General features: G+C 45.8%; 1 protein-coding gene across 2 annotated transcripts in view; it reads left to right on the forward strand.

Moving 5' to 3' along the window:
* DIP2C (disco interacting protein 2 homolog C) overlaps window positions 1–13,398 on the forward strand; it is a 373,359-nt gene that overhangs the window by 346,403 nt on the left and 13,558 nt on the right. For both annotated transcript variants that reach the window (XM_036408536.2, XM_036408553.2), the window contains one exon: window positions 9,624–9,685. In XM_036408536.2, coding sequence (XP_036264429.1) covers window positions 9,624–9,685 — 62 coding nt within the window. The remainder of the gene's footprint in view (window positions 1–9,623; window positions 9,686–13,398) is intronic.

Consider the following 13,398-nt stretch of genomic DNA (forward strand, 5'->3'; position numbering starts at 1 on the left):
TACAATGAAAGAGAAGTACAGCCATTCTGATGAGGCAAGGTAGACTCGTTGATTGTTGAAAAAATTGGAGGCTCAGAGGGCGATGTAAATCTTTAGTAATTCTCAAAATAAAATGAATAGTCTTAATAAGACTTCCATTAATTTGAGTTCTCAATTCATTTTCCCTCCGCTGCTTTCAGAAGAGGGAAGTGAAGGTAAACCAGGTGTTGCTGCGTGTTTATGCTCTAGGCACATGTGTCAAACACAAGGCCCGCGGGCCAAATCCGTCCTGCCAGGCCTTGCAATGTGGCCCGCACCGCGCTGTCATCACTGCACTCCGCTGCGTTTCCATCACAATGACAGTTTATGACTGTTCAGTAAACCATTCGGCCAGCGATTTAGGCTGGATTTTAGATTTTGGCCCCTTCTCTAATTGAGTTCGACACCCCTACTAGGGGATTGGGCACATTCAGCTGAAACTTTCACATCTTCTCCCCCTGGTATATGTTGTCCCAGATCATGAAAATGGACACTGGAGACCAAGGGCCCCCTCTTCTCAATTACCCAGAGTGTCAGTCATTCTACCTGGTAGGCAGCAAGAACCTTTCTGGCAACTTAAATGAGCAGAATCTGTTAGGATGTCATTGGTGTGCCTCAGAAGCACTAGGGCGCTAAGGACCAGATTTAGGGCTGTGCAGCTGGGGATTTGTACCACCAACAGCTGGCCAACCTCCACCATGAGAACATCTGCAGCCTGGTCCGTGTCACGGACACCTCCACTGCCAAGGGCGAGCGTGCTCCCTTGTGCCATGAGTGGATGCAACTAATCAGCAGGCTTGGTTACCTATCCACATGCTGGCTTCCTGGAAACGCGGGACGGAGAGCACTGGATGTTTGTAGTTGCTATAGAGGGACAGAGGCTCTCGTATGCAGCCAGGTTCCAAAAGTGGTAGAGTTCCTCAAATACAGAAAGAGGGTTCAGATGCTTGGTGACCAGAAATGAATGACCATTGGTTACTTCAGCTCATCCTGTTGGCTGCCCAACATTAACACATACTCTTTATGCCATTCTTTTTTTTTTTTTTTTAATATGTTTTTATTGATTTCAGAGAGAGAGGGAAAGAGATAGAAATATCAATGATGTGAAAGAATCATTGATTGGTTGCCTCCTGCACACACCCTACTAAGGATTAAGCCTGCAACCCAGACATATACCCTGACTGGGAATCAAACTATGACCTCCAGGTTCATAGGTCAACAACCACCAAGCCACACTGGCTGGGCTCCTCATCCCATTCTTAACCATCATTGCCCACCAAGAAAAAGACCATGCTAATCTAACTTTTACTAACGAATAATACTAGTACATCCACCCTCTGTTCAAAGAGAACAGCTGAAGCCTCAGCAATTACTGAGACCAGTTTCCAGGTCCAGGGTTCCAGGTAATGACCATTTTACCACAGGTATTGTGTAAGCTGTAGACTTGATTGAAAGTTCTCCACCATGGACAGAAGGGAGAGAAAGAAGGGGCGTATTCCTCATTCCCCCGTATGTTTTGGTTGTCTAATGTGTGCTGGGCACTGGCCATTACCACTTGCAAGCACTTGGCTGGCTCGGCCAGGTGCTAAGTATGCCTGTCCATCTGAATATTGGAAATAGCCCAGGAACAGTTTAGGGTGCTAGTAGGCTATCATCAGATGTCCAGCGCATGTGGAACTCACAAGCTTTACAACCACATGTTCACTTTGGTTTGGGTTATCTCTTGTCACATGACCAAGTGATTCCTTATCAGTCATAGAAAGTTTTCAGCCATGAACCAAGAACAGAAGTGTCCAAGCTTCTCCTTTGTTCCTTTACCTCAGCAGCATCCACAGAAACAGCCGTGATATGTCGTTCTATGGACCAGCAGTCCCTGAAAGGGCAGAGAGTAAAGAGCTTGGGCCTGCAACCACAGGGTCTTTTTACAAAGACCCGGCTCTGCAGAAACATGAAATGTGAATGAATTGGCGGGGCTGTGTTCCTGGAAGATTGCAGCAACAAGAGGGCCTTTACTTTTATTTTTATTTTTTGCTCTGGATTTACTGGCCCTTGTGAAAGTGATTTCTTTAGCCAGTTTGCCAATTCATGGCATGGGCCACCACAGTCCAGCCCAGCAAACAAGTCCAAGTGTTCACTACCCTTGAAGAAAATATAAAAATGTATGAATGAGTGAAATAGAAAGTAGATGAATGGGGGAAATCAAGAAGGTTAAAAGTTGAGTCTTCATCAAAATTAGTAAGTTTGATAAACTTCTAGTGATACTGACCGTTAGGAAGAGAAGAGACATACTAATGATGTCAAGTGTTGGTGAGGATGGGGGCAGTTGGGGGAGCCTTGGACTCCGCTGTTGGATTGGCACAGCTGCTTTGGAGAGCAGCGTGTCAGTTCCTTGTGCATTTGAACATGGACTCACTCTGTAACTTAGCAATTCATTCCAGGATGTTTACCCACGAGATGAAAAGTGTGTTCTCCCAGCAGCCTACACAGGTTTATAGCAGCCTTGTTCATAATCACCAAGAGTTAGGAACAACTTGGAGTCCACTAACTGCGACTGGAAGGGCAGGAGTAGTCTGCCCGTGCAATGAAATGCTATTTAGTCATGGCAAGGAGTAGACTGCTCCTACAGGGAGCAGCATGGAAACCTCTCAGGAACAGTTTGCTGAGTGAAGGAAGCCAGACACAGAAGTCTGCATACCATATAAGTTTTCTAAGGCAACACTGTAGGCACAAGGGTCAGATTACTGCAAAGTGGCAGTACAGGACTTTTGGAGTGATGAAAATTTTCTGTCTTGACTGTCATACTGTATACACTTGTCAAAATCAACTTGTACACTCAAGTGTAAATCTTATTGCATGCAAATTGTGCCTAGAGATATCTGACAGATAAGGAGAGAGGGAACAAGTTACAAGTATTAGAAATAGAGATTCTTGATTAGACAAGATGAAGCAGCAGGGACCAGATTTGCTCTCTCTTCTGAAACAAGCAAAGAGTAGACAAATATATAAAGAAGACACTGGACCCCTAGCAGCACAAAACAGATCCTTGAGAGACAAGCTTAACCTGTGATTTCCTCAGATTGCTGCCATGAGAGAGTGAACTACAGTGCAGGGAGTTGAACTAAGGCAGAGCCCAGTGTGCTCCTTGAGTGGAGGAGATGGAACTGAGGGCTTTACAGCTCACAGAACAGGGTCCCAGAGAGATCTTCCCCAAGTGTCCACAGAGGACCCTCCCCACATACATATCCAGGTAAACACCAGTCAGCATACCCAGATTAAAGCATCATCCTATCTAATAAAAGAGAAACATGCAAATTGACCATCACTCCACTATGCCCAGCCAATTAGAGCAAATATACAAATTAACCCAATTAAGAATGCAGCAGCCACAGAGCTGGAACAAGCAAGAGGCTTGGGTTACCCCTGGTGGTGGAGGAAACCAAGTTTCCTGCCAGCCTTGGCCTCCACTCAAGGCTACAAAGTTTCAATTATAGAAGATAAATAATTCCCAGATACCTGCTTTCAGCCAGCCCTGGTCTCCACTTCCAGCTGACTGGCCTGCAAACCACCACAGGCTCCTTGCCCAGGCTGCCCCACACCCCAAGGGAACTCCCACCCTGACCTGGGACACCCTTCAGGACAAACCAGCCGGCCCCATCCATGCCCCAGGCCTCTATCCTATCTAATAAGAGTAATATGCAGACTGACTGTCACTCCAACACACAAGTTGGCTGCCCCCATGTGGACATGAGATGGGCACCACAAGATGGCAGCAGGAGAGAGCAGTTGAGAGGGACCAGGCCTACAAAGGAGGGGCGATCAAGCCTGTAGGAGAGGGCAGTTAAGGGTGACCAGGCTGATAGAGGAGGGAAGTTGGGGGCAACTGGACCTGCAGGGAAGGGCAGTTGGGGGGTGGGGGGACCCAAGCCTGAAGGGGAGAGCAGTTGGGGGGGACCAGGCCTGCAAGGGAGAGCAGTTGGGGGGGAACCAGGCCTACAAGGGAGAGCAGTTGGGGGTGGGGGGACCAGGCCTACAAGGGAGAGCAGTTGGTGGGGACCAGGCCTGCAGGGGAGGGCAGTTAGGGGTGACCAGGCCTGTAGAGAAGGGCAGTTAGGGGTGACCAGGCCTGTAGGGGAGGGCAGTTAGGGGTGACCAGACCCACAGAGGAGGGAAGCTGGTGGCAACCAGGGCTGCAGGGAAGGGCAACTGAGATTCTGCTTCTCAGCAATTGTCAACAATTTGATTTAAATAAACTCACAAAAATTCTTGAAAGGGAGGGAGGGAGGGAGGAAGGGGGTCGGTTTGGAGGGACTCAGGCCTGCAGGGAAGGGCAGTTGTCGGGGGGACCAGACCAACAGGGGAGAGCAGTTAAGATCAATGAGGCTAGAAGGGGAGGGCAGTTATGAGTGACTGAATCACAGGGGAGGGCATACCAAGAAGCCGGTACATGCCAATCAAAATTGAACAAAACTGACACAGATATGAATTTTAGGTCCAAGGACAATTAAAAGAGTTATTATAACCATATTTCAAATATTCAAAAGTTAAGAAATCTAGAATGTTGAAAAAGCTGAAATTGAACTTCTAGAAGTGAAAACTATAATATGTGAGATGAAAAATAAAATGGATGGAATCAACAGAAGAAAAGATTAGTGAACTTGAACGTAGAAACTTTCTAAAATAAAAACATAGAAAAATAGTTTTAAGAAATGGAAAACTACAAGGGAATTAATATACATATAATTGGAGTCCCCTTTCCCAATAAAAAAAGGAACAAGGGAATTTCAGAAAAAGTACATGAAGAAATATTTAAAGTTGATCAAACTATAAACCTACACATTCCAGAGCTCAGCTACCTCTAACATAACATGAAGAAAACTGATCAGTTAAGTTGTTCAAAACAAATGATACAAGGAAAATCTTAAAAACTGCCAGAAAAAAAAAATTAAGTTATACAGGAACAAAGATAAAGATGACTTAAAATTCTTTATCACAAAATATGTAAGAAAGAAGAAAGCAGAGAACTCTCTTTATATACTGAGAGAAAAATATTGGCAACCTAAAATTTTATATTTAGAGGAAATATTTTTGAAGAGCAAAGGCTAAATAAAAACTTTTTAGCCTCACAAATGCTGTGAATTTACTGCCAGCAGACCCACACAGTGAGAAATCTGAACAGAAATCCTTTAGGCAAAAGGGCAATGAGACTAAATTGAAATCTAGGTCTGCACAAGTAGTGCTGGAAATGGCAACTGCATAGGTCAATTTGGCAATATTTTTTTCTTGCTATTTAAATCTCTTTAGAAGGTAGTTGACTACTTTCATAAAATCTGGAATATATTGTGGGATTTATAAACATGTAAAAGTCAACTATATGAAAACTTCCCAGAGGCAGAGAGGGGAGAAGTAGAAGTATACTATTACTATATACTATTGTAAGGTTCTTATACCATATAGACTGTGATAAATTGATGTATGTCATAATAACCACTAAACTTAAACTTTTTAAAAAATTAAACCTAACACATCTACAGAGGATGTAAAATGGACCTATTAAAATATATTCAGTACAAAAGAAGACTGAAAAAAAGGAGGAAAAATAGGTGGAATGAATTTTAAAAATTACAAAAGATACATCAGTAATCTACTCCATGGGGTTGGATTTTTAAAAAGCAATGCCCAACTATACATAATCTACAACAAACTGAATTTATCTTTTTTTTTTTCTTTTCAACAGACTGAACTTAAAAATAAAGACACAGCTCTGGCTCCGTTGGTTGGAGGGTTGTCCTATTCAGTATTTCAAGAAGGTTGTGGGTTTGATTTCTGATCAGGGCACATATCTGGGTTGTGGGTTCAGTCCCTGGTGGAGATGCATTCAGGAGGCATCTGGTCGATGTCTCTCTTTCTCCCTCTTTCCCTCCTTCTCTCTCCATTCTTTCCTCCTCCTCACTTCCATTCTCTCTCTTTAAAAAAAAAAAAAATTTAATGTATTTATTGACTATTCGTTTTCCTTCCATGGGCTGTTACTCATTTTCTTTGTTTTTACTTTCCTTCCAATCCTTTCTTCAATTATTTGATGATCTTTAAGTTCTTGGGAGCAGTTCTATGCATTAGGGGTTTCCTCATTTAAAGAAAACCTGTTTGCGTTCTTTATTAAAAATTTTGTTAAATAAGCACTCCTAATATGTATCTTGCAATCTCAGATTATTGTACCTTAGGGTTTTTGAAATTTGGAAACACCTACCCCGTATATTCCGGCATATAAGACGACTTTTGAAATGAAAAAAAGTCAACCGAAAATCGGGGGCAAAAGACCAAAATTGCACAAAAATTACCTGCAGATCTTGAAGGCAAAGTAAGTCTTTTCTTTGAAGTGGGGGCTAGTCTTATACAGCGAATATAGGCCTAAACCTATGTTTTAACTGTAAAATTAGGGCATCGTTTTATACGCTGGAAAATACGGTACTTGTTAACTCCTTGTCTTCGTCTCGCATGTGCCCTTGACGATGGAGTGGATGATCTTGCGCCGGTGGCAGTGTGCGTGTCCTCCACACATCTGGAAGTTAGAAAATTAGTTCCTAAACATGCGTATTTTTTCAAGAAACAGCCTTGAGCCATTATAACAAAAATTATGAATTAGCTACTACAGAGAGAATATTGTCTTTTGTTCCAGTTAATAAAGTTCGAGGAATCACAGAGGACACTATTTAAACCACTGCATTTATCATGAGGAGATCCAGTAAAAGCCCTCCTTGCCTTCCAAGTGCATGCACCTTCGCTGGCCCTGTTCTCCGTCCTTGAGGCCTGCCTGTGTCCTAAGCATAAAGCTGCTGAGGGAAAGCAGTCGCTGTAGTTACCACCGAAGGGAGGAACCGAGAGAGGGGGTCCGGTCCAATCATCATTTTACCTCTGGAACCATTGGTTTTTATAGACTCACCTCCAAGTTGAGTGGTGGAAGTTTCTCCATCTGGCTGTGTTTATCACCAAGTTAAGACACCTGTTGTATTGCTGCTTTTGTCACCTCTGGAGTCCCCTGGTCCTGTGACTGTAGGGAGAGGGCTCGGTGGGGCCGTACAAGCACAGCAGCTGAGTCAGTCCAGGGGCCATGGGATGACTTGCGCCCCTCCTGCATTTCTGGGAAAAACAGATGGTATCAAAGGACTTTGCCTGAATTGTTGCCTTCTGGAGTAGGGGTAGAGATGGGTACCAAAATCACAGAAGGTGAAAAGAAAACGGAAGGAGGTGTCTTTGGGGTCAGCAGCCAGGAAGGCTGGACAGGATGCTGAGTAGATCACCTGTGAGCCTGATGTCCTGGTGGTTGGTCCCTTCATGCTGCAGAAGTCCTTTGGCCTCTTTCTTGTACCTGATCTTGCAGGTGAGAAGTTTAGATGTAAAAGCTTCCAGGTTCCCTTCATTACTGTGATAGGAAACTTAGAACTATTTCAGTGAGGAACACTCACCTTTATAATTCATACTCCTTCCTTCTCTCTGAAAAGAAATGAAACTTTAAAAAGGTACCAGGAAATCTAACTACCCAGTCATACCACTCAACTTTATGTGGAAAGAAAGAGAGAAAGAGAAAGTTGCCATGAAAAACAAAAGCATAAGTCCTACGTGGCCAGTGTGTCTCGGGGGCTGAGGGTTGTCTACCTGTGAGCCAGAAGGCCACGGTTCAGAGAAAGCACTTACGTCTGTGTGTCCGTGGCCAGTCATCCATCACTTTATTCTGTTGCTTTGTGGATATGTTGACATCTTTTTAAGATTTTTTTTTTTTTAGTCTTTAATGGTATAGTGATTGATTTTAACAATTTCCATATTTGACATTGATTTTGATCTCCTTTTTTACTTTGTTCCCTGCTTACTGCATTCTCCTCCCTACCCGTTCCTCTTCTTTATCCCACTTTTATTGCTGGGTTGTTTTGTTTCTGTCTGCTGTGTGTCCTTTGTTTTTGGTTTCTGTTGGCCTGGTGTTCTCTCCTTTCTCTTGTTCCCCACCTTCTGCTGCTGCAGCCCCACAGGCTGTGGAAGCTGGCCGAGCAGGTAGGGATTTCCTCTTCATCCACGCCAGCGCTGCCACCCACACCGACCTGTCAGCTTCCCGCAGTGGGACAGACTGGGAGTCGAGTGCATAGTCTGACTGGGGTTTACAGACCACCTGGCAAGAAGACTGCTGCTCAGGGCAGCGTCATTCCTCAGATCTGTCCAAACGTTGTGTGATGAGTACCGTACTTTCATTCATTGTACACCGTTAGTGATTGCCATTTGGAGGCATCTCCATTTTACTTCACATTCTGCTTTTAGTGACCTGTTTTCTGATGTGTTCACTTATTAGATGGCCCTCTATGGTTACGTGTTTTGCATTACTTAGAGCACATGTGTCAAACACAAGGCCCACGGGCCAAATCCGTCCCGCCAGGCCTTGCAATGTGGCCCGCACCGCGCTGTCATCACTGCACTCCGCTGCGTTTCCATCACAATGACAGTTTATGACTGTTCAGTATACCATTCGGCCCGCGATTTAGGCTGGATTTTAGATTTTGGCCCCTTCTCTGATTGAGTTCGACACCCCTAACTTAGAGCATCAAACCACTTCCCCACTCAGCACTGGTCTGGGACACTGCTCCTCTGAATAGTCACAGGTTAGAAAAGATGCTGTTGGCTTGCACTGTAGTAAGCTTCCAGCGAGAGCTCTCTGTCCGGGTGAGATCGCAATGAACCAGGACTGTTCGGTAGGACAGTGTGTCTTTATGAGGGTGTCTTTATTTTTATCTTTTCAAAAACATGCCTTTGGTACAAGATTTACATTCTCTCCTGAAGAATGTTAGTTCTTCAAATAAATTCTGAGGGTGCTCTCATTTCTTGGCAAATTTGTTTTAGGTTCCATTTTTTTCTACCCAGGGTGTTGCGTAGATGTTTGGCTTGTCATGTAGTTTTAGTGATATTGCTCTTACATGGACAGAGCTCACTGGTTAGAGGTCAACTCAGCATATGTTTTGAAGGGAGTTGTAGTGCAAGGTAAGATTCCTGGACCCCTGCGTTAGATAAGTCCGAGTGCTGAGCAGCGGTAAACACACACCTCCTTGGCCTACGTCACAGAGGAAAGTAATCTCCCACAGCTGGAGGGAAACCCAAGACACAAGTAGGACTAAAAGGAAAATATAATTATCTCTGTCTCTTCCTTACTCTGCCCATTCCTGTACATGTTCTCCTTCGGCATCTTGAGCCGTAGGATTTTGGGGTACACCTGGTCAAGTATCCCAGCACATGAAGCTTCATGTCCTGACGGCCTGCTTTGGCAGGCAGATGCCTCAGCAGTTTCAGGCGTCTTTTCTTTGGAAAGATGTGGCGTGCCTCTTTTCTTATCGTGATAAATGCGATTGGCAGTCAAACCGTGTGAACACCCGGTGTTATTCTATTACGTTCCTTTCGGAACTGAGGTTACCAAGCTGAAAGTGAACAGGTATCTTAGAGAGTGGTGGTTCCACTGCTTTTAGATTTTGTTCAGTTTCAGATGTCACCGAAAATATGCTTACTAGCTTGTAGGACACAGACCCAGGCTCCGCCCACACACACACGTGTTGACCTCACTGTGTCCTTGCTTGCAGGGGACGTCAGGACCTGACCCAACCACCGTCTACGTTGACATGCGAGCGCTGAGGCACGACAGGTACGATGCCCTTGTGACGTTTTCCTGGTTTCTAGACGTGCCAGCCCCCGTCTAGAGAGGGAGGGGCAGCAGTGTTTATCTGCCCCAACTATTGTACAAGCGTCTTATAAATACAGCAGCAGAGGTGGGCAAGTCGGCTTGAAGTCAGACCCTCTTCACACTCTGCTTTGTTAACATACCCAGTGACTTTTTGTCTTAGAATGCACATGGAACCCTGGCTGGTGCTTCTCAATGGTTAGTGTGTCGGCCCAAGGACCGAGGGTCACGGGTTCGATTCCCAGTCAAGGACATGTACCTGGGTTGCAGTTTCCATCCCGGCCCCTGTTGGGCACGTTCAGGAGGCAACCAATCAATGTGTCTCTCTCACATAGATGTTTCTCTCTCTCTCTCCCCATTTTCTCTTTCCCTTCTACTCTCTTTAAAAATGATTGGAAAAAATGTCTTCAGGTGAGGATTAAGTAAAACACACACACACACACACACACACACACACACACAAACACACACAGAAATTGGTGCACCATAGCCAGATGTGATCAGAGTTGCTTTTTCTAAGTTTAACCAGAGCACTTGATTCTTTTCTTCAACCATTTCAGTCAGGCACCATTTTGCACCTCATAAAATAACATTTATTTACATGAAGTTTTTTGTGATGAAGTTGCCATGAAAAACAAAAGTATAAGTCAGACGCGGCCAGTGTATCTCAGTGGTTGAGGGTCGACTACCTATGAACCAGGAGGTCAATTCCTAGTCAGGGCACATGCCTGGGTTTTGGGCTCAATCCCCAGTAGGGAGCATGCAGGAGGAAGTTAATCAATTATTCTCTCTCATCATTGATGTTTCTATCTCTCCCTCTCCCTTCCTCTCTGAAATCAATTTAAAAAAATATATGTGTGTGTGTATGTATGCACTTTAAAAATAACACAAGTCAAGTTACCATTCTGTGCAGCTTCCTAGGCAGCCTTGAGCAAGAATGAAGGGTGGTGGAAGATGTAAGTGACCCTCAAGGAACTTGATAGTGCCCAGGGAAATACCAGTTGCCTGCCTGGGCCTGTAGCCCTGTTTTAGGTCCTACTGTGTGAAGGGAATCAAAGAGGTTGGAGGCCATCTGTGGGAGCCCCCTGGGGGGCTGAGGGCCACTCAGAGGCACCTGCTGCACTGCAGCCAAATCCCATCTGAGACATTTTCAAAATTCAGAAACGTAGCTGGGACTAGATCAAGTATCTAATGCCAAATGTAACATCTAGGCTTTAAAACAAACCTACTTTACTCCTTATAAAAACCATTTGAAAATAACTTGGTAACTTCATACGGTGAGCAGTAGCTCCTGAAAGCCCATGTGTGGGTGACATTCTGGCAGTTGTGTGTGGCTGGCCCTCAGTACACAGGCACAAACATGGTAAGACCATGGAGATGAGACTGCTCACCTTCAGGACTTGGAGAGCAGACTGCAGGTTCAAATCCATTTATCTACGAGAATGGTTATCATGAGGGCAGGTGTTTCATTCTGAATTATGACTGACTGTCCTGGAGTATCAGGATGGTCTAGAGCAGGGACTTTGGGAGTTTCTCTTTCCTGGAAAAGGACAGAGCTGCAAAGGACTCCTTCCTAATGATGTTTGGAGCCAGCCTTTGGGCTATTTCAGTGTGGCAAGACTTCCTGTTGAGAAAAGTGAAATAAAATTGGAAACCAGTACAGTGTATAGCGGTGATGTAATAAAATGTCAATATCGGACCAGTATCTGCTCTAGAAAGAGCCAGGGGACATGCGTCCTAGGGCAAGCGTCTTGGTGATTCAAAATTCTTAGGGCCTGGCAAGTCCTAATCCTCTGAAGTGACAGTTCTTTTCTAATCTGTAAATAATTTCCTAAGGCATGTCTCCCTAACGAGGTCACCCTAAATAGGAGTGACAGTCCTTGTGGACGGGGAGTTGCTGTGCAGCTGTGTGTTATAAAAGATAACCATTAGTAACAGCAGCGGTCATTGCAGTTAGTGGTAGTGCTGATTCAACAAGCAGCTCAGCTCCAGCCAGGTCAGACGGCCCCTCCGCAGTCCAGGCCACTCCCCAGACAGCCTTCTGGCCTGCTCCTGTGTCCTCAGAAGCTCAGGCATCTTCCACCAGCACCCCTCCCCCAGCCTTCTGTCACTTAGCAGAGAGCAAGTGGCGGGGAGCTGAGGAGCTGTCAGACACCAAAAATGTTTGCAGTGGGCTCTGATCTTCATCTTCTTCAGTGCTTGGCTCAGAGAAACCAAAGCACCCCAATCCCTGGAGCAGATGTGATGACAACTTCTGTGCTTCCCGTCCCAGAGCACATTCCCCAGGGCACCCAGAGGCACAGTTTCCTCCACTGCCTTCCTTCCTGTGCCTGCACGGGCCCAGCGCCGCCTATCGGTGCTGCCTCTCGCCCTCGCCCTCTTCCTTTCACTCTTTTCCCCACAGCCTGCGATTGGAGGTTCGGATTTGGGCCTACTGACTAGGTGTTTCTGTCTCAGGCGCTGGCCCTGGTGTTGCTCTGGGCGCCAGGGCTGTGCTCAGCGTCCTGCCCTGTCCTGCTGGGCCCTTCTTCTGAAGGCAGCGGGAAACCTCAGAATGGCGCTTTCCCTCTCCGTTAGGCACCACGGCCCAGGCTTCCCGTGTCGGGAGCCTTGCCCACGCCTCTCCTGTTTCTGCACCTGCCTCCACTCTGTTGAAATTCTTGTTCTTTCAAGTACAGCTCACATACTCCTATGATGTTCCCCGGAAAGTACCATCCTGCTTCACATCTCCAGCATCACTTTTGACCAAGTGAACATGCATCAGGCGCGCCTTATGCCGCAGGCTCCGGGACTGATCACTCAGAGTTCAGCTCTCCCCTCCCCTGCAGTCCTTGGCCAAGCTCTGTAACCTCCGTGTCGTCGTGCTCAGAGTGGCCCAGTAAGACCAGGCACCCAGGAGGTGTCAGCAGGGATGGGAGCTGTCCCGGGAGCCCAGGCGGGAGGCTGTGCTCCCCACAATATGTCTTCCCCCTGGAGAACTTGCCTCTCTAACCAAACCAGGTTTCCAGGGGAACAAAAGGGAGCTGGCCCTCTCTCAGGCCCCAGCGGGGTGAGGTAAACCAGGAGAGCCTTTTAAGATAGGGATCCAACTCTCTCGCGTCACTATTCCCATTAAAAAACGGGGCTTTTGTCTTTGTAAGTTGAGCTGTCCAGGCATGCCTCCTTTTATTGCACTTCACAGATGTTGTGTGTTTTTACACATCGAAGGCAAGACCCTCCACCAACAAAAACATTGGGATTCTCTTCACTGTGACACTTACCTTATGTGGGGATTTGGACCCCTGGCCCCACGTCTCCAGTGTCTGCCTGTACTAACCTTCAGTCGCAGGGTTAATTCCTTTCCTGTTGCTTTAGTCCATCCACCTGGGAGCCCAGGGCACGTGCCCAATTACCACTTAATGTAGACACGGTTAGCTTGTCAATACGTGTGCCGTTTCCCTGAGAGGAAAAGATTGTGAGAGACAGACAGTAGGAGGGGACAGGGGACTACTCTTGTCAATGCTTGTGTCAAATTGGTTTTTCAAATTGGTTTGATTTCTACCTGACTTTCTGCTTTGTTTTTAATACTTTTTTTTTTTTGAATCAGTGGGTTTGGTTTTCCCAGTTATCTGCAGGTTGCCATGAAGGACATTTCTGCCTCACATATGAGGACACTTGCTCTGCTTCTGGGCTAAATT

Source organism: Pipistrellus kuhlii, unplaced genomic scaffold (assembly GCF_014108245.1).
Source record: "Pipistrellus kuhlii isolate mPipKuh1 unplaced genomic scaffold, mPipKuh1.p scaffold_m20_p_1, whole genome shotgun sequence".
NCBI lineage: Eukaryota > Metazoa > Chordata > Mammalia > Chiroptera > Vespertilionidae > Pipistrellus > Pipistrellus kuhlii.